General features: G+C 44.7%; 1 protein-coding gene across 17 annotated transcripts in view; it reads right to left on the bottom strand.

Annotated features, from left to right (window-relative positions):
- The window catches only part of LOC115140228 (splicing regulator ARVCF-like), a 367,731-nt gene that overhangs the window by 183,244 nt on the left and 164,465 nt on the right, over window positions 1-20,022 (bottom strand). For 15 of the 17 annotated variants that reach the window (XM_065026736.1, XM_065026742.1, XM_065026739.1 and 12 more), the window contains exon 4: window positions 7,242-7,511. The exons of 1 other annotated variant lie outside the window; for it this stretch is intronic. In XM_065026736.1, the coding sequence (XP_064882808.1) occupies window positions 7,242-7,466 (225 nt within the window). In that variant the 5' untranslated portion in view covers window positions 7,467-7,511. The remainder of the gene's footprint in view (window positions 1-7,241; window positions 7,512-20,022) is intronic. One more of the 17 variants, XM_065026737.1, reaches the window with a different exon arrangement.

Raw genomic sequence — 20,022 nt, 5'->3', positions numbered from 1 at the left:
AATCATCAAGGAACCCACCAGGTACAACCCTAACTCTGTAAGCAAGGGCACCCTCATAGACGTCATCCTGACCAACTGGCCCTCCAAATACACCTCCGCTGTCTTCAACCAGGATCTCAGCGACCACTGCCTCATTGCCTGTATCCGCTACGGTGCCGCAGTCAAACGACCACCCCTCATCACTGTCAAACGCTCCCTAAAACACTTCTGTGAGCAGGCCTTTCTAATCGACCTGGCCCGGGTATCCTGGAAGGACATTGACCTCATCCCGTCAGTTGAGGATGCCTGGTCATTCTTTAAGAGTAACTTCCTCACCATTTTAGATAAGCATGCTCCGTTCAAAAATGCAGAACTAAGAACAGATACAGCCCTTGGTTCACTCCAGACCTGACTGCCCTCGACCAGCACAAAAACATCCTGTGGCGGACTGCAATAGCATCGAACAGTCCCCGCGATATGCAACTGTTCAGGGAAGTCAGGAACCAATACACGCAGTCAGTCAGGAAAGCTAAGGCCAGCTTCTTCAGGCAGAAGTTTGCATCCTGTAGCTCCAACTCCAAAAGTTCTGGGACACTGTGAAGTCCATGGAGAACAAGAGCACCTCCTCCCAGCTGCCCACTGCACTGAGGCTAGGGAACACGGTCACCACTGACAAATCCATGATTATCGAAAACTTCAACAAGCATTTCTCAACGGCTGGCCATGCCTTCCGCCTGGCTACTCCTACCTCGGCCAACAGCTCCGGCCCCCCGCAGCTCCTCGCCCAAGCCTCTCCAGGTTCTCCTTTACCCAAATCCAGATAGCAGATGTTCTGAAAGAGCTGCAAAACCTGGACCCGTATAAATCAGCTGGGCTTGACAATCTGGACCCTCTATTTCTGAAACTATCCGCCGCCATTGTCGCAACCCCTATTACCAGCCTGTTCAACCTCTCTTTCATATCGTCTGAGATCCCCAAGGATTGAAAGCTGCCGCAGTCATCCCCCTCTTCAAAGGGGAGACACACTGGACCCAAACTGTTACAGACCTATATCCATTCTGCCCTGCCTATCTAAGGTCTTGAAAGCCAAGTCAACAAACAGGTCACTGACCATCTCGAATCCCACCGTACCTTCTCCGCTGTGCAATCTGGTTTCCGAGCCGGTCACGGGTGCACCTCAGCCACACTCAAGGTACTAAACGACATCATAACCGCCATCGATAAAAGACAGTACTGTGCAGCCGTCTTCATCGACCTTGCCAAGGCTTTCGACTCTGTCAATCACCATATTCTTATCGGCAGACTCAGTAACCTCGGTTTTTCGGATGACTGCCTTGCCTGGTTCACCAATTACTTTGCAGACAGAGTTCAGTGTGTCAAATCGGAGGGCATGCTGTCCGGTCCTCTGGCAGTCTCTATGGGGGTGCCACAGGGTTCAATTCTCGGGCCGACTCTTTTCTCTGTATATATCAATGATGTTGCTCTTGCTGCGGGCGATTCCCTGATCCACCTCTACGCAGACGACACCATTCTATATACTTTCGGCCCGTCATTGGACACTGTGCTATCTAACCTCCAAACGAGCTTCAATGCCATACAACACTCCTTCCGTGGCCTCCAACTGCTCTTAAACGCTAGTAAAACCAAATGCATGCTTTTCAACCGATCGCTGCCTGCACCCGCATGCCCGACTAGCATCACCACACTGGATGGTTCCGACCTTGAATATGTGGACACCTAGAAGTACCTAGGTGTCTGGCTAGACTGCAAACTCTCCATTCAGACCCATATCAAACATCTCCAATCGAAAATCAAATCAAGAGTCGGCTTTCTATTCCGCAACAAAGCCTCCTTCACTCACGCTGCCAAGCTTACCCTAGTAAAACTGACTATCCTACCGATCCTCGACTTCGGCGATGACATCTACAAAATTGCTTCCAACACTCTACTCAGCAAACTGGATGCAGTTTATCTCAGTGCCATCCGTTTTGTCACTAAAGCACCTTATACTACCCACCACTGCGACTTGTATGCTCTAGTCGGCTGGCCCTCGCTACATATTCGTCGCCAGACCCACTGGCTCCAGGTCATCTACAAGGCCATGCTAGGTAAAGCTCCGCCTTATCTCAGTTCACTGGTCACGATGGCAACACCCATCCGTAGCACGCGCTCCAGCAGGTGTATCTCACTGATCATCCCTAAAGCCAACACCTCATTCGGCCGCCTTTCGTTCCAGTACTCTGCTGCCTGTGACTGGAACAAATTGCAAAAATCGCTGAAGTTGGAGACTTTTATCTCCCTCACCAACTTCAAACATCTGCTATCTGAGCAGCTAACCGATCGCTGCAGCTGTACATAATCTATTGGTAAACAGCCCACCCATTTTCACCTACCTCATCCCCACAGTTTTTATTTATTTACTTTTCTGCTCTTTTGCACACCAATATCTCTACCTGTACATGATCATCTGATCATCTATCACTCCAGTGTTAATCTGCAATATTGTAATTATTCGCCTACCTCCTCATGCCTTTTGCACACATTGTATATAGACTCCCCTTTTTTTCTACTGTGTTATTGACTTGTTAATTGTTTACTCCATGTGTAACTCTGTGTTGTCTATTCACACTGCTATGCTTTATCTTGGCCAGGTCGCAGTTGCAAATGAGAACTTGTTCTCAACTAGCCTACCTGGTTAAATAAAGGTGAAATAAAAAAATAAAATAAAAAAAATACAACAGAGAGTCGGATGCCTTCCTCATCCTTCATACAACAGAGAGTCAGATGCCTTCCTCATCCTTCATACAACAGAGAGTCGGATGCCTTCCTCATCCTTCATACAACAGAGAGTCAGATGACTTCCTCATCCTTCATACAACAGAGAGTCGGATGCCTTCCTCATCCTTCATAAAACAGAGTCGGATGACTTCCTCATCCTTCATACAACAGAGAGTCGGATGCCTTCCTCATCCTTCATACAACAGAGAGTCGGATGCCTTCTTCATCCTTCATACAACAGAGAGTCGGATGACTTCCTCATCCTTCATACAACAGAGAGTCGGATGCCTTCCTCATCCTTCACACAACAGAGAGTCGGATGCCTTCCTCATCCTTCACATAACAGAGAGTCGGATGCCTTCTTCATCCTTCACATAACAGAGAGTCGGATGCCTTCCTCATCCTTCATACAACAGAGAGTCGGATGCCTTCCTCATCCTTCATACAACAGAGAGTCGGATGCCTTCCTCATCCTTCACATGACAGAGAGTCGGATGCCTTCCTCATCCTTCACATAACAGAGAGTCAGATGCCTTCTTCATCCTTCACATAACAGAGAGTCGGATGCCTTCCTCATCCTTCATACAACAGAGAGTCGGATGCCTTCCTCATCCTTCACACAACAGAGAGTCGGATGCCTTCCTCATCCTTCACATAACAGAGAGTCGGATGCCTTCCTCATCCTTCACATAACAGAGAGTCAGATGCCTTCTTCATCCTTCACATAACAGAGAGTCGGATGCCTTCCTCATCCTTCATACAACAGAGAGTCGGATGCCTTCCTCATCCTTCATACAACAGAGAGTCGGATGCCTTCCTCATCCTTCACATAACAGAGAGTCGGATGCCTTCCTCATCCTTCACATAACAGAGAGTCAGATGCCTTCTTCATCCTTCACATAACAGAGAGTCGGATGCCTTCCTCATCCTTCATACAACAGAGAGTCGGATGCCTTCCTCATCCTTCATACAACAGAGAGTCGGATGCCTTCCTCATCCTTCACATAACAGAGAGTCAGATGCCTTCTTCATCCTTCACATAACAGAGAGTCGGATGCCTTCCTCATCCTTCACATAACAGAGAGTCGGATGCCTTCCTCATCCTTCATACAACAGAGATCTGGGTGCGTTCCTCCATCCTCCTCCCTCATATACAGGGCCTTCAGAATGTATTCACACACCCGGACTTCTTCCACATTTTGTTGTGTTACAGCATGAATTCAAAATTGATTTAATTGATTTTTTTGTCACTGGCAAACACACAATATCCCATAATGTCAAAGTTGAATTATGTTTTTCGAAATTTTAACAAATTAATAAAAAATCAAAAGCTGAAATGTCTTGAGTCAATAAGTATTCAACCCCTTTGTTATGGCAAGCCTGAATAAGTTCAGGAGTGAAACTGTGTAACGTTGTGCGCTGAAAGTCGGGAAGCAAGTTCAGGGAGTGAGTGTTTTAATGAAAAAACACAACATAATACAAAACAAGAAACATGAACAACGCACAGACATTAAACTGAAACAGAAACAATGACGCCTGGGGAAGGAACCAAGCGGAGTGACATATATAGGACAGGTAATCAAGGAGGTGATGGAGTCCAGGTGAGTGTCATATTGGGCTAATGCGCATAACGATGGTGACAGGTGTGCGCCTTAACGAGCAGCCTGGTGACCTAGAGGCCGGAGAGGGAGCACACGTGACAGACTGTCACATAATAAGTTGCATGGATAATAATAGTGTTTAATGACTACCTCATCTGTACCCCACACATACAATTATCTCTAAGGTTCCTCAGTCAAGCAGTGAATTTCAAACACAGATTTCAAACACAGATTCAACCACAAAGACCAGGGAGGTTTCCCAATGCCTCACAAAGAAGGGCACCTATTGGTAGATGGGTAAAACATTTAAAAGCAGACATTGAATATCCCTTTGGGCATGGTGAAGTTATTAATTACACTTTGGATGGTGTATCAATACACCCAGTCACTACAAAGATACAGGCGTCCTTCCTAACTCAGTTGCCGGACAGGAAGGAAGCAGCTCAGGGATTTCACTATGAGGCCAATGGTGACTTTAAAACAGTTAGAGTTTAATGGCTGTGATAGGAGAACAATGTTGTTGATCCATCCTCAGTTTAGTTACTCCACAATACTAACCTAAATGACAGAGTGAAAAGAAGGAAGCCTATAGAGCATACAAATATTCAAAATCGTGCATCCTGTTTGCAGTAAGGCACTAAAGGAATACTGCAATTCACTTTTTGTTCTGAATACAAAGTGTTATGTTTGGGGCAAATCCAATACAACACATTACTTAGTACCACTCTCCATATATTAAAGCATAGTGGTGGCTGCATCATGTTATGGGTATGCTTGTAATTGTTAAGCACTGTGAAATTTTTCATGATAAAACAAATGGAATGGAGCGAAGCACAGGCAAAATCCTAGAAAAAAAACGGGTTCATTCTGCTTTCCTGCAGACACTGGGAGATGAATTCACCATTCAGCAGGACAATTACCTAAAACGCAAGACCAAATCTACACTGGAGTTGCTTACCAAGAAGACCGTGAATGTTCCTGAGTGGCTGAATTACAGTTTTGACTTAAATCTGCTTGAAAATCTATGGCAAGATGTGAAAATGGTTGCCCAGTTTGAAGAATTATGAAAAGAATAACGGGCAAATATTGTAAAATCCAGATGTGCAAAGCTCTTAGATACTTACCCAGAAAGACTCACAGCTGTAATCACTGCAAAAGGTGATTCTAAACATGTATTAACTCAGGGGTGAGAATACTTATGTAAATGAGATATTGCTGTATTTGATTTTCAATAAATTTGCAAAAACATGTTTTCACTTTGTCATTATGGGGTATTGTCTGTAGATGGGTGAGAGAAAAAAAGCGATTTAATCCATTTTGAATTCAGGCTGTAACACAACAAAATGTAGAATAAGTCAAGGGGTATGAATACTTTCTGGAGGCACTGAGTAAAAATAAAGAAAAACCCTTGAATGAGTAGGTGTCTCCAAACTTTTGACTGGTACTGTATAATAAACAATCTCATGATGTAATAGTAGGCTCCTTCCACGGTGCAGCCAGCCACGTTGCGTGTGGCCTGTGTATTTCGGGCCGTTCCGCCCAATTGACCCCCGATGCAGGGAGACGGGTGACGGGCCACTGCCGTTCACCTTGGAGCCACAACAGTGAGCCAGCTGTGAGTGATAACCACGCAGTGATCCTCCTGTAAAAGAGCAGGCTAATTCACTGGCTGTCGTGTTAAGCAGCTCTCTGTAAATCATTCACAATTTACGAGTATGAGAGGGCATCAACAAGTCAGGGACTTGGTTCATCAAAGCCTGAGGCAAGGGGGAGAAAAGGCCGGCTTACTCAGCTGGGAAGCCACATACTGCCACTAAATTGTGGCTAAACAGCCAACGAGCCACAGAAATGAACGTTGGCACAATCTGTGAACAAGAAAAGCATTTTGGGTTAAACATTATAAAAGCAGTGCATGCAGGGAAATGCCCACCCGCAAGAGTCAGGAGTTTGCTCTGTACTGTAAATCAATGGACGGTGACCACTGCCATTTCAGCGGATCATGTCTGCCTCACTTCACATCTCCTTCAACACATCCCCAGCCAGAGAAGTCAACAGCTCTAAGCACTCCCAGGCAATGCCCAAACAAGAGCCAATAGGTTATTGTACCCCAGCCAGGGAAGTCACTACAGCTCCACTCCAAGGCCCCAACCAGGACCCAAATGTCCTTCAACCTCAGCCAGGGAAGTCACTACAGCTCCACTCCAAGGCCCCAACCACGACCCAAATGTCCTTCAACCAAGGATAGTCACCAGCACTACAAGACCAGGCCCAATCAAGACACAAATGTCCTTCAACCTCAGCCAGAGAAGTCACTACAGCTCCACTCCCAGCCACCAACCAGGACCCAAATGTCCTTTTAGTCACGGGCAGAGCTGGCTGAACAGACACAATCCAATTAGCAGTAAGACCATAAGACAATGGTAAAGTTCTGCAAGGCCTGGTGCCCCAAGTGGGTGGAGATTTCACTTAAGGTCCAATGGAATGTTTTAAAATGCGCAAACTCTGCTCACCCAGGGCACCGGGCCATGGTAAACTAACTTAACGTTATCAAAAAACACTGGGTGGAAGGAAACAGGGTTGAATTGGGTGGTTTGTAGGTGAGAGGAGATAAAAAGAGTGGAATATCACCCTCCCCCTTTAAAGAGGATGCGTCACCACACCCCACCACATTGTAATGTTTACATCCCCATCCAAGCAGCACAACAAATCAGAAATAATACAGGGGTTGGATCAGCCACTAGATGCCCAGGAGAATGAGAGATGATGACAAAGAGATGATGCAATGAGTCAAATACACAAATGGAGGGGGACGGGATAGTCAGATCAAGCAGGCAGGTAGGTGGACAGGCAGGTGGGAAATTGGGGCGTGCTGGCTTGATTTACCTGCATCACCACCTGCTGCCAGGCCAGGGGTTGGCTGTTGGGTGGCAGGTTAGCGCTAGGCCCAGTCCCTCCCAACCTGTCGGGGGGTACATTGGAACGCTCCAGCTGCAGGGAGACGTTGCGTCGCTCCTCCTCCAGGGCCCGGGTCAGACGCTCGAAGCGTGCCTCCTGCTCTTTCACCGAGGCCAGGATACTGGCGGCCGAGCGCACGTCATAATCCTCCATGGCCCAATGGTATGAGTCAAAGGGGTTGGGTTGGACTGAGCTGAGCTTCGGGCAGTGGTCAGAGAACAGGGGGGTTGGAGAGAGGGAAGGGACACCAGGTCATTACAGACACTCAACCAGTCAGTCTGACATGGTTGGCTTGATAACTGTATTCTACTAAACATGAAGATACCCATTGGAAGAAGGAAAAAACACTGAAAACAATGTGAGACCTCAGCTACAGGAAATATGAGCAGGATATGTTCCACGTACAAGGTTCCACATGGATGAGCCTTGCACACAATTACACCCCAACAATAGTCTCTCACACTCTTTTACATAGACATTTGGTGGTGGTTCAGGATGAGGTGAGTTTCCTCCAAAAACGCCATGTCACCTGTTGCTATCAATGCAAATGCTGATTTGCAGTACATGCACATACACACCGAGATCCACAGTACATTACCACAGGCATACATAACCAAGATGTCCCATCATGAGCTTCAGGAAGCAGATGCAAAATGGTGTGTAGCCTACGTCACTATCAAACACTTGTATCCATAACGGATGGTGGAATGACATCAAGGGGATTGATCACACAATAACAATTGTAAGTAACTACAGTCATACACACAGGGTGTTATGAATACACACCTAGTAGATTAGTAGACAGAGGAGTTAGATAACAGGCGTCCCACTCTCTACCAATAGTAAAATGAGTGGAAGAGCCTGATGGCTGGAAGGACAAAAAGCTCGAAAAGGAGGGAAGGTAATACAAGATGAGATCAGACAGGGGTTAAACCAGAAATGACAGCATTGATTTCAAGGCCCAGAAAATCAAGTGGGGAAAAAGAGCGATCACTGAGGGACAACAAAAACATACCACACAGTCAACAACACAGACACTGTTACATCTGAAACCACACAAAGAGATAAAGAGAGAGCTAGCCTGGCAAGAGATGCAGATGTGTTGATTAGAATCCTGAGCAGGTTGGACTGCAGTGTGTGAGTATGTATGTCTATAACCAGAACGAGAGGTAGAGAAACAGAGAAAGACAGACAGAGAGAGAAAGAGAGAGAGACACAGAGAGAGACATATGGGAGAGAGACAGAGGGAGAGATACGGAGACGAAGAGACAGAGGGAGAGAGAGAGAGGGAAAGAGGGAGAGATACGGAGACGGAGAGACAGAGGGAGAGAGACAGAGAAACAGACAGACAGAGAGAGCGAGACAGAGAGAGACACAAAGAGAGAGACACAAAGAGAGAGACACAGAGAGAGAGCCACAGAGAGAGAGACACAGAGAGAGAGACAGAGGGAGAGAGACTGAGGGAGAGAGACTGAGGGAGAGAGGGAGAGGGAGAGATACGGAGACAGAGAGACAGAGGGAGAGAGGGAGAGATACGGAGACGGAGAGACAGAGGGAGAGAGAGAGGGAGAGAGACAGAGAGAGAGAGAGCGAGACACAGAGAGAGAGACACAGAGAGAGAGAGACAGAGGGAGAGAGACAGAGGGAGAGAGACTGTAGGAGAGAGACTGAGGGAGAGAGGGAGAGGGAGAGATACGGAGACGGAGAGACAGAGGGAGAGAGACAGAGGGAGAGAGGGAGAGATACGGAGACGGAGAGACAGAGGGAGAGAGGGAGAGATACGGAGACGGAGAGACAGAGGGAGAGAGAGAGGGAGAGAGACAGAGAGAGAGAGTGAGACAGAGAGAGAGAGTGAGACAGAGAGAGAGTGAGACAGAGAGAGAGAGCGAGACAGAGAGAGAGAGCGAGACAGAGAGAGAGAGTGAGACAGAGAGCGAGACAGAGAGAGAGAGCGAGACAGAGAGAGAGAGCCCGAGACAGAGAGCGAGAGTGAGAGAGACAGAGAGAGAGAGAGGTAGATAGAGACCCACATTCCCTTTGAAGAACACAATCCCCCTTTGATGTTTGTTTCTGGCTCATCATTTATTTATCCAAAATGGAGATTGGTCTGACAACACTGTCATAGCAAAGCAGTGTGGAGGAGCCCACGTCATTTGAGGTTGAGCTCCATGCTGGTGACGGGTCAGGAAGTGGTGAGTTGGGATGAGGGGTGTGGTAGTACTGGTGGTTGAGAGGCCTTTCTCATGTTTGTTTTCCCTCTCCACACAGACAGCCATAAGAGGCTATGGCTACAAACACACAGCCTAGCTGTATTAAGCTGTATTCCTATTCAAAGGGGGGGGGGTTACTGGATATTTTTTCCACAGCTTTCAACATCAAAACAGTGGGTTGGTGCCCCCCCTTGGGGTGTGCCGTGGCAGAAATCTTTGTGGGCTATAGTCGGCCTTGTCTCAGGATGGTAAGTTGGTGGTTGAAGATATCCCTCTAGTGGTGTGGGGCTGTGCTTTGGCAAAGTGGGTGGGGTTATATCTTTCTGTTTGGCCCTGTCCGGGAGTGTCCTCGGATGGGGCCACAGTGTCTCCTGACCCCTCCTGTCTCAGCCTCCAGTATTTATTTTGCAGTAATTTATGTGTCTGAGGGCTAGGGTCAGTCTGTTATATCTGGAGTACTTCTCCTGTCCTATCCGGTGTCCTGTGTGAATTTAAGTATGCCCTCTCTAATTCTCTCTTTCGGAGGACCTGAGCCCTAGGACCATGCCTCAGGACTACCTGACATGATGACTCCTTGCTGTCCGCAGTCCACCTGGCCGTGCTGCTGCTCCAGTTTCAACTGTTCTGCCTTATTATTATTCGACCATGCTGGTCATTTATGAACATTTGAACATCTTGGCCATGTTCTGTTATAATCTCCACCCGGCACAGCCAGAAGAGGACTGGCCACCCCACATAGCCTGGTTCCTCTCTAGGTTTCTTCCTAGGTTTTGGCCTTTCTAGGGAGTGTTTCCTAGCCACCGTGCTTCTACACCTGCATTGCTTGCTGTTTGGGGTTTTAGGCTGGGTTTCTGTACAGCACTTGAGATATCAGCTGATGTACGAAGGGCTATATAAATACATTTGATTTGATTTTGATTTGGTCGTGGTCTATGATAATACTATAATAGGGTGATTCTTCACGAAACTATTAAAACAAGCCCATGATTTAGGATTTTCACAAGATTTTATCCATATATAAGTGTCTTTTGGAGGAAGGATTATTGACAAATATTTGACATTTGTATCTTAAAGCATAAATGAGAAGTCATTAATTGAAGTTTTTTGAAATATTTGTGCCATTTTGACCATTCCAGGCCGCCTTTATAACAGGAATGTTTTAATTGTAGGTGGTACAAAACAAGAGCTGGTGTCGTATGAGTCTTTACCGTTTTCTCTGATATATGAGTTGTATTTTGAGTTCAATAACACATCTTTCATTTATCAATATATAAAAAACATATACATGAAATACAGGTAGCCTAGTGGTTAGAGCGTTGGACTAGTAACCCAAAAGTTGCAAGATCAAATGCCGAGCTGACGAGGTAAAAATCTGTCGTTCTGCCTCTGAACAAGGCAGTTAACTCACTGTTCCTACCATTTTCACATTCACTCTGTTGGTAATATTTACAATTTGTCAGAGGTGTGGATTCAAGTCACAAATTTCATGAATTGAGACTTGGTTTTGTAAATTTATCACAAATTTTGTGGCATAGAGTCTCCGTGGATTAAGTTCCAAGCAAACAGAGACAGTAGCCGCAGCACTTGCAAAGGGCGACAATTTCCGAATATAACAGGCTGTTACTACAATTTCTGAATATAACCGGCTGTTACTACAATTTCCGAATATAACCGGCTGCTACTACAATTTCCGAATATAACCGGCTGTTACTACAATTTCCGAATATAACAGGCTGTTACTACAATTTCCGAATATAACCGGCTGTTACTACAATTTCCGAATATAACCGGCTGTTACTACAATTTCCGAATATAACCGGCTGTTACTACAATTTCAGAATATAACCGGCTGTTACTACAATTTCCGAATATAACCGGCTGTTACTACAATTTCCGAATATAACCGGCTGTTACTACAATTTCCGAATATAACAGGCTGTTACTACAATTTCCGAATATAACCGGCTGTTACTACAATTTCCGAATATAACAGGCTGTTACTACAATTTCCGAATATAACAGGCTGTTACTACAATTTCCGAATATAACAGGCTGTTACTACAATTTCCGAATATAACAGGCTGTTACTACAATTTCCGAATATAACAGGCTGTTACTACAATTTCCGAATATAACAGGCTGTTACTACAATTTCAGGTAAAAAGGAAAAAACAGAAGAAGAAAAAAGAACAATTTGTACCGTGAGTCAACAAGACATTTGTGTTTACACTGCGTGTCGTGCGCTGTCGGTTGAGACGTGACAAGTTTACATTGCAATACATGTGTAGCCGAGGGTATTTTGCAAAAAGTCTAGTAAGTGTGAAGACCCTCTAAGAGTTTCCACAGCAGATGTTTGCTAATGGTCTGGGGCTGAGGGAAGCGGGTGAGGAGAGCACACAAAGGTCTACCCATGTTCAACCCAATCCACCAATAACCACCACCCCTGTTTACTACACTAAAGTACATGGCAGAACAGCCCTCAAAACACACTGGTAGGCCAAGCGTTTTGTGGTAACGATATTATTGGAGAGACGGGTTAAATCATTTTCATAATATTAAAAGCTAAATTAAACATTTAAATGTCATTAACCTAATTCCACAAAAAGATGTGGTAAATTTGACTGCTCTAGAGGTGTAAAAACAAATATTAAATTCAGTGTATATTTTATTCTACCACAGAGCGAATACAGAATGGAGCACCTTGCTCTGAGGCTGACTCCTGAGTCCCAGTTATTCTGGTGTGTGGCTTTTACTCAAGTATAAATGTGTTTCAGCACAAACCCTTGGGCCTGCACGGTGCTAAAAATAGCTGGGTAATAAATGTATTCTCACGCCACATGGCCACAATTCCAGCATGGTGGTAGTTCTGAGGGAACATGAGAGGCAGCAGCTAGTCAGTTGCTGCCTCACTTCAAAGACCCCCCTGCCCCTCCACAGGAAAACTCAGCTATAAATCCTTACCACCACATTGGTCAGGTCTTTTGGAACCATTATGACTGTGACCACACAATATAAGACATCTCCTCATTTTACTTTTGGAATAGGTGTAGGTCATTATCAATAGAACATCACAATAAGGTGCAGAGCATTTGATTTGCCTGGAAAAAGCAGGAGCTGAGACACAAACCGCTGGTTGACTCGGACAAACAAGACGAACTGGCAACAGACAAAACAGAGAGCACAGGTACCAGTACACAGGGGATAATGGGGAAGATGGGCGACATCTGGAGGGGGGTGAAGACAATCACAAAGACAGGTGAAACAGATCAGGGTGTGACAGTGTTAAGTAAAAAATTGATAATAATTAGAGAGCAGCAGTAAAATAACAGTAGCGAGGCTATATACATAGAGTACCGGTACAACAGAGTCAATGTGCGGGGTCACCGGTAATTGAGGTAATATGTACATGTAGGTAGAGTTAAAGTGACTATGAATACATAATAAACAGAGAGTAGCAACAGCGTAAAATTAAAATGCAAATTTTCTGGGTAGCCATTAGAAGCTGTTAAGAAGACTTTTGGACCTAGACTTGGCACTCTGGTACCTAGACTTGGCACTCTGGTACCTAGACCTGGCACTCTGGTACCTAGACCTGGCACTCTGGTACCTAGACCTGGCACTCTGGTACCTAGACCTGGCACTCTGGTACCTAGACCTGGCACTCTGGTACCTAGACTTGGCACTCTGGTACCTAGACTTGGCACTCTGGTACCTAGACTTGGCACTCTGGTACCTAGACTTGGCACTCTGGTACCTAGACTTGGCACTCTGGTACCTAGACTTGGCACTCTGGTACCTAGACTTGGCACTCTGGTACCGACTTGGCACTCTGGTACCAGGTCATGATGCAACCATGATGCTCTCGATGATGCAGCTGTAGAACTTTTTGAGGATCTGAGGACCCATGCCAAATCTTTTCAGTCTCCTGAGGGGGAATAGGCTTTGTCGTGCCCTCTTCACAACTGTCTTGGTGTATTTGGACCATGATAGTTTGATGGTGATGTGGACACCAATGAACTTGAAGCTCTCAACCCTTACAGCCCCGTCGATTAGAAATGGGGGCGTGCTCAGTCCTCCTTTTCCTGTAGTCCACTTTTATCTCCTTTGTCTTGATCACGTTGAGGGAGAGGTTGTTATCCTTGTACCACACAGTCAGGTCTCTGACCTCCTCCCTATAGGCTGTCTCATCGTTGTCGGTGATCAGGCCTACCATTGCTGTCGTGCCTGGCCGTGATTTCATGAGTGAACAGCTTTACCAACTGACAACTTTACCTGGACAAGGACATGCCGATGTCAAGCTCTTTCCAAAAGCCAAATCTCTGATGAAGCAAGCTAAATGACACATGCTTAGCTAGCTACATGCCAAATGGACAGGATACCCTCACGTATCTGAAAATACAAGATCAATTGATGTTAACTGATCATGAAAAGTGTGCAGTTACATGCTGTATAGCTGATGATAGAGCTAAATGTGGAATAATCTGAAATGTGCAGTTCTGACTACGCTCATCAAGAGGTGACGATATTAAAACCAAATTGTTATAAAAATGTATTTAACAATCCCTTGAAAACAGTATGTAGTTGTCAATGGTTTTGGCGGAGCTGGGTCTTCCTGCCCCAAAGCAGCCAAATCCAATGCTCGGCACTGTCTTGTGCCGTTTTATTGATCACGACCTATACAACTCTAAAATGTAAAGGCAATGGCAATACAAGGGCTCTTGTCAATTCAGCATACATCATTATGAGTCCCTTCACTGTTTAGTGTTCAGCGTTGGGCATTGAAATGCACCTATAGCCACCCACATCCTTCCTAACACCCCCTTAAGAGTATAGGACGAACATGTTAAGCTAATTCCTGCTACTGATTTGTGAGCCTCAGCCCAACCTCCTGAAGTGTCATAAACCAAGGTTGGATTAGTATTGGTTTGCTTCATTAGCCTCCTCCAAAAGAGCTTTGAATGCTACATTAAGACGTTTCCAGTGCAAATTAATTAAGCCCCACTCAACCAGGAACAAAGAGAGAGCCGGGCTTTATATTACATTATAAAGGCACCCCCAAACCTAGACATGGGATGGGCTGAGTGGGAAGGGGGTGTAGGGGAATCGGTGTAGGGGGGTGTATGGGTAATGGGGGGAGGGCGACGAGGGTAATTGAGTGAGACCATCAGTGCCCGGTATCCATCCAGAGACACTCACCTGATTAGGGAAATGTCTAACCTATGCACTTTTAGCTCTGACTGCTAATTCTTCCCTTCTAGTGCCCATAATTGCAGCATAATTCCTTGTGTGTGTGTGTGTGTGTGTGTGTGTGTGTGTGTGTGTGTGTGTGTGTGTGTGTGTGTGTGTGTGTGTGTGTGTGTGTGTGTGTGTGTGTGTGTGTGTGTGTGTGTGTGTTGGGGGCCAGCCTGCCCCTCAGCCCACCTGAGCTCTCTGATGGATAATACATTTGAACAATTAGACGCCAAATTGGAGACATTAAGGGGGCATCGCTCAGATTTAAACAAGCAGTGATTTCCAGGCCCTTAGTCTACATTCCAAATGGAACCCTCTTCCCTTTGAAGTGCACTACTTTTGACCAGGGCCCATAGGGCTCTGGTAAAAGTAGGGCACTATACAGGGAATAGGGCGCCATTTGGGACACAACCTTACTGATATTTCTTCAGACTGTTCAAAATGTCAAAGCCTTTACGTGGGAATGACTGACAGTCTAGTAGTGATTAATCAAAATGTCAGAAATTCAGTTTAGGCTTCAGGAACACTTTGGAGTCTACAGTCTTTTAGTACGTTGAATGGCTAGAACATTGCTGGAATTATTCCCAAACATGAAGAAGAAAACGTTACTCATTTTAATGGCATGGTGGTTTGATACCAAACACGACAATTTTACATTATGACTTGAGTGTTGAGTTCTTCAACATTTTGTCTGAAGGAAAACTGAGAAAGCATAAGAAGACAAAATAACAGGGATGGACGGTAATGTTTTCATTTCAGACTCAAGAAAGAAAATCTAAGTCTTTAATTATCATCGTCCACGGGAAAACATCTCAAGAGAAAAAGAAGATGGAGAGAGAAGAGTGCTTCATTATTAGTATTGCGTTGCACAACTTTCTGTCAGAGTGAGAATGAAGGAGGGCTAGGAGAGCGTTAGACATGAATAGGTATTGGCTCTGGCAATAAAGCAGCAGCAGCAGCTACCAGGAACACATTGTCACTTCTAATACATACCTAATATTCTAAAAGGCATCAAAGGTGTGACGGTACTAACACAAGCCTGCCAGCTTGTTTTAAATAGCTAGGTAACAAAAGAACAGGTAATCTCGCTCATCTTTGAAGATTTACTCTTTCATCGAACCAAAACCACACAGTCACCCACCCCATCCTCAGTATCCTCACTGTCCTCTATCGAACATTAAAGTGAATGTTAATCCACTGTAGGATAAGCAAGGCTTAGAGAGGAGCGTGGAGAACCATTGCTGATTAGTTTCAAAAATGAAGAAGAGAACAAGCCCTTGTTTACCACCAATTTTCTTCTACCTTTTTCTTTGAAGCTCTTCTCTGTGTGGAAACTCAGAACCAGGCAGTCACACATGGACATTTAGACTTACAGTGAGGGAAAAAAGTATTTGATCCCCTGTTGATTTTGTACGTTTGCCCACTGACAAAAAAATGATCCGTCTATAATTTTAATGGTAGGTTTATTTGAACAGTGAGAGACAGAATAACAACAAGAAAATGCAAAAAAACGCATGTTAAAAATGTTATAAATTGATTTGCATTTTAATGAGGGAAATAAGTATTTGACCCCTCTGCAAAACATGACTTAGTACTTGGTGGCAAAACCATTGTTGGCAATCACAGAGGTCAGACGTTTCTTGTAGTTGGCCACCAGGTTTGCACACATCTCAGGAGGGATTTTGTCCCACTCCTCTTTGCAGATCTTCTCCAAGTCATTAAGGTTTCGAGGCTGACGTTTGGCAACTCGAACCTTCAGCTCCCTCCACAGATTTTCTATGGGATTAAGGTCTGGAGACTGGCTAGGCCACTCCAGGACCTTAATGTGCTTCTTCTTGAGCCACTCCTTTGTTGCCTTGGCCGTGTGTTTTGGGTCATTGTCATACTGGAATACCCATCCATGAGCCATTTTCAATGCCCTGGCTGAGGGAAGGAGGTTCTCACCCAAGATTTGATGGTACATGGCCCCGTCGTTCGACCCTTTGATGTGGTCCCCTTAGCAGAAAAACACCCCCAAAGCATAATGTTTTTAACTCCATGTTTGACTGTGGGGATGGCGTTCTTGGGGTCATAGGCAGCATTCCTCCTCCTCCAAACACGGCAAGTTGAGTTGATGCCAAAGAGCTCAATTTTGGTCTCATCTGACCAAAACACTTTCACCCAGTTGTCCTCTGAATCATTCAGATGTTCATTGGCGAACTTTAGACGGGCATGTATATGTGCTTTCTTGAGCAGGGGGATCTTGTGGGCGCTGCAGGATTTCAGTCCTTCAAGGCGTAGTGTGTTACCAATTGTTTTCTTGGTGACTATGGTCCCAGCTACCTTGAGATCATTGACAAGATCCTCCTGTGTAGTTCTGGGCTGATTCCTCACCGTTCTCATGATCATTGCAACTCGGCGAGGTGAGATCTTGCATGGAGCCCCAGGCCGAGGGAGATTGACAGTTCTTTTGTGTTTCTTCCATTTGCGAATAATCACACCAACTGTTGTCACCTTCTCACCAAGCTGATTGGCGATGGTCTTGTAGCCCATTCCAGCCTTGTGTAGGTCTACAATCTTGTCCCTGACATCCTTGGAAAGCTCTTTGGTCTTGGCCATGGTGGAGAGTTTGGAATCTGATTGATTACTTCTGTGGACAGGTGTCTTTTATACAGGTAACAAGCTGAGATTAGGAGCACTCCTTTTAAGAGGGTGCTCCTAATCTCAGCTCATTACCTGTATAAAAGACACCTGGGAGCCAGAAATATTTCTGATTGAGAAGGGGTCAAATACTTATTTCCCTCATTAAAATGCAAATCAATTTATAACATTTTTGACATGCGTTTATCTGTTGTTATTCTGTCTCTCACTGTTCAAATAAACCCACCATTAAAATTATAGACTGATCTTTGTCAGTGGGCAAACGTACAAAATCAGCAGGGGATCAAATACTTTTTCCCCTCACTGTACCAACCCAAATATGTCTCTTTGCTTATACTTCCATAGAAAGTGTGCACTCCCAGTGTTCCTCTAGTCTCTCCGCATATGGAGGAGGTACAGTTAGCTCTTGTGTATAAAGGAAAACCTCCTACCAGTACAGTCCTATATAGTATGAATCATTTCCTTAGGGTGGTTTTTAGTTGTTCAGTTTTTTTTTGTAATTCTTTTTACCTCTTATGTTTGTTATGTAGTAAATATTCCAGAGTTTTTCCTGTGAAGCACATTGCGTTGCATTCCATGTCTGAAATGTGCTGTAGAAATAAAGCTTGATTTGATTTGCTCTCGGCACAGTATTGTCAGTGATCAAATAAGTTGATTTTGTATATGTGTTACATTATATTCAATTAGAGAGAATACACGTGATGCCAGTAATTACAGGCAAAGATGAAAGAGGAAAAAATCCCGTTGTCAAAGAAGGAGCACATCTTTCAAATAAGTGCTAGATATCCACATTGCAATTACTGTCACTTAAAGAACCTAAAACCACACTACCTACTTCAAACACTCAATTACACACAGTTGAACAGGTCTTTCGAAAGTGGACCGGAACAAATGTGGCCTCCTCTGTTTTCAAACACAGCGCAGTGTGAGGAACAGAAGAGAGAAAGAACACCTTTCAGTGGACAGATGTTCTTGGGCAGGTCATTTACAGATACAACCCAGTGAATTATTGTCCCCTCAAGGAAAGGCTTTTAATTATCTTTACAGAGATATGAAAACATCACAAGAAGCAGCAACAACAAAATGTAGTCATATCAAATACAGAAGCAAAGGTACACAGTATTCCTCAGAGCCTCTGTCAGGTAATAGACTCAAGGATGTATTGAATTGAAAATAACTAAAGGCAAGGATAAATGGAGAGAGAGAGAAAGAGAGAGAGAGAGAGAGAGAGAGAGAGAGAGAGAGAGAGAGAGAGAGAGAGAGAGAGAGTAAAAGACAGAGAGAGAGAGAGAGAGAGAAAGAGAGTAAAAGACACAGAGAGACAGAGAGAGTGAAAGACAGAGCGAGAGAGAGAGTAAAAGACACAGAGAGACAGAGAGAGTAAAAGAGACAGAGAGACAGAGAGAGTAAAAGACACAGAGAGAGAGAGAGAGAGTAAAAGACAGAGAGAGAGTAAAAGACACAGAGCGAGAGAGAGAGTAAAAGACACAGAGCGAGAGAGAGAGTAAAAGACACAGAGCGAGAGAGAGAGTAAAAGACACAGAGCGAGAGAGAGAGTAAAAGACACAGAGAGACAGAGAGAGTAAAAGACACAGAGAGAGAGAGAGTGTAAAAGACACAGAGAGACAGAGAGAGTAAAAGACACAGAGAGACAGAGAGAGTAAAAGACACAGAGAGAGAGAGAGAGAGAGAGAGAGTAAAAGACACAGAGAGACAGAGAGAGTAAAAGACACAGAGAGAGAGAGAGAGAGAGAGTAAAAGACAGAGAGACAGAGAGAGTAAAAGACACAGAGAGAGAGAGAGTGTAAAAGACACAGAGAGACAGAGAGAGAGATAAAAGACACAGAGAGACAGAGAGAGTAAAAGACACACAGAGAGAGAGAGAGAGAGAGAGAGAGAGTAAAAGACACAGAGAGACAGAGAGAGTAAAAGACACAGAGAGAGAGAGAGCGTAAAAGACACAGAGAGAGAGAGAGAGAGAGTAAAAGACAGAGAGACAGAGAGAGTAAAAGACACAGAGAGAGAGAGAGCGTAAAAGACACAGAGAGAGAGAGAGCGTAAAAGACACAGAGAGAGAGAGAGAGAGAGAGAGAGTGTAAAAGACACAGAGAGACAGAGAGAGTAAAAGACACAGAGAGAGAGAGAGAGAGTAAAAGACAGAGAGAGAGTAAAAGACACAGAGCGAGAGAGAGAGTAAAAGACACAGAGCGAGAGAGAGAGTAAAAGACACAGAGCGAGAGAGAGAGTAAAAGACACAGAGAGACAGAGAGAGTAAAAGACACAGAGAGAGAGAGAGTGTAAAAGACACAGAGAGACAGAGAGAGTAAAAAACACAGAGAGAGACAGAGAGAGTAAAAGACACACAGAGAGAGAGAGAGAGAGAGAGAGAGTAAAAACAGAGACACAGAGAGACAGAGAGAGTAAAAGACACAGAGAGAGAGAGAGAAAAAAAGACAGAGAGAGAGTAAAAGACACAGAGAGAGAGAGAGTAAAAGACACAGAGAGAGAGAGAGTAAAAGACACAGAGAGAGAGAGAGAGTAAAAGACACAGAGAGACAGAGAGAGTAAAAGACACAGAGAGAGAGAGAGTAAAAAGACACAGAGAGACAGAGAGAGTAAAAGACACA

The sequence above is a fragment of the Oncorhynchus nerka genome, linkage group LG13 (genome assembly GCF_034236695.1).
Source record: "Oncorhynchus nerka isolate Pitt River linkage group LG13, Oner_Uvic_2.0, whole genome shotgun sequence".
Classification (NCBI taxonomy): Eukaryota; Metazoa; Chordata; class Actinopteri; order Salmoniformes; family Salmonidae; genus Oncorhynchus; species Oncorhynchus nerka.
Note: the sequence above shows the minus strand (reverse complement) of the source record. Positions and strands in the feature narration are given on the sequence as shown.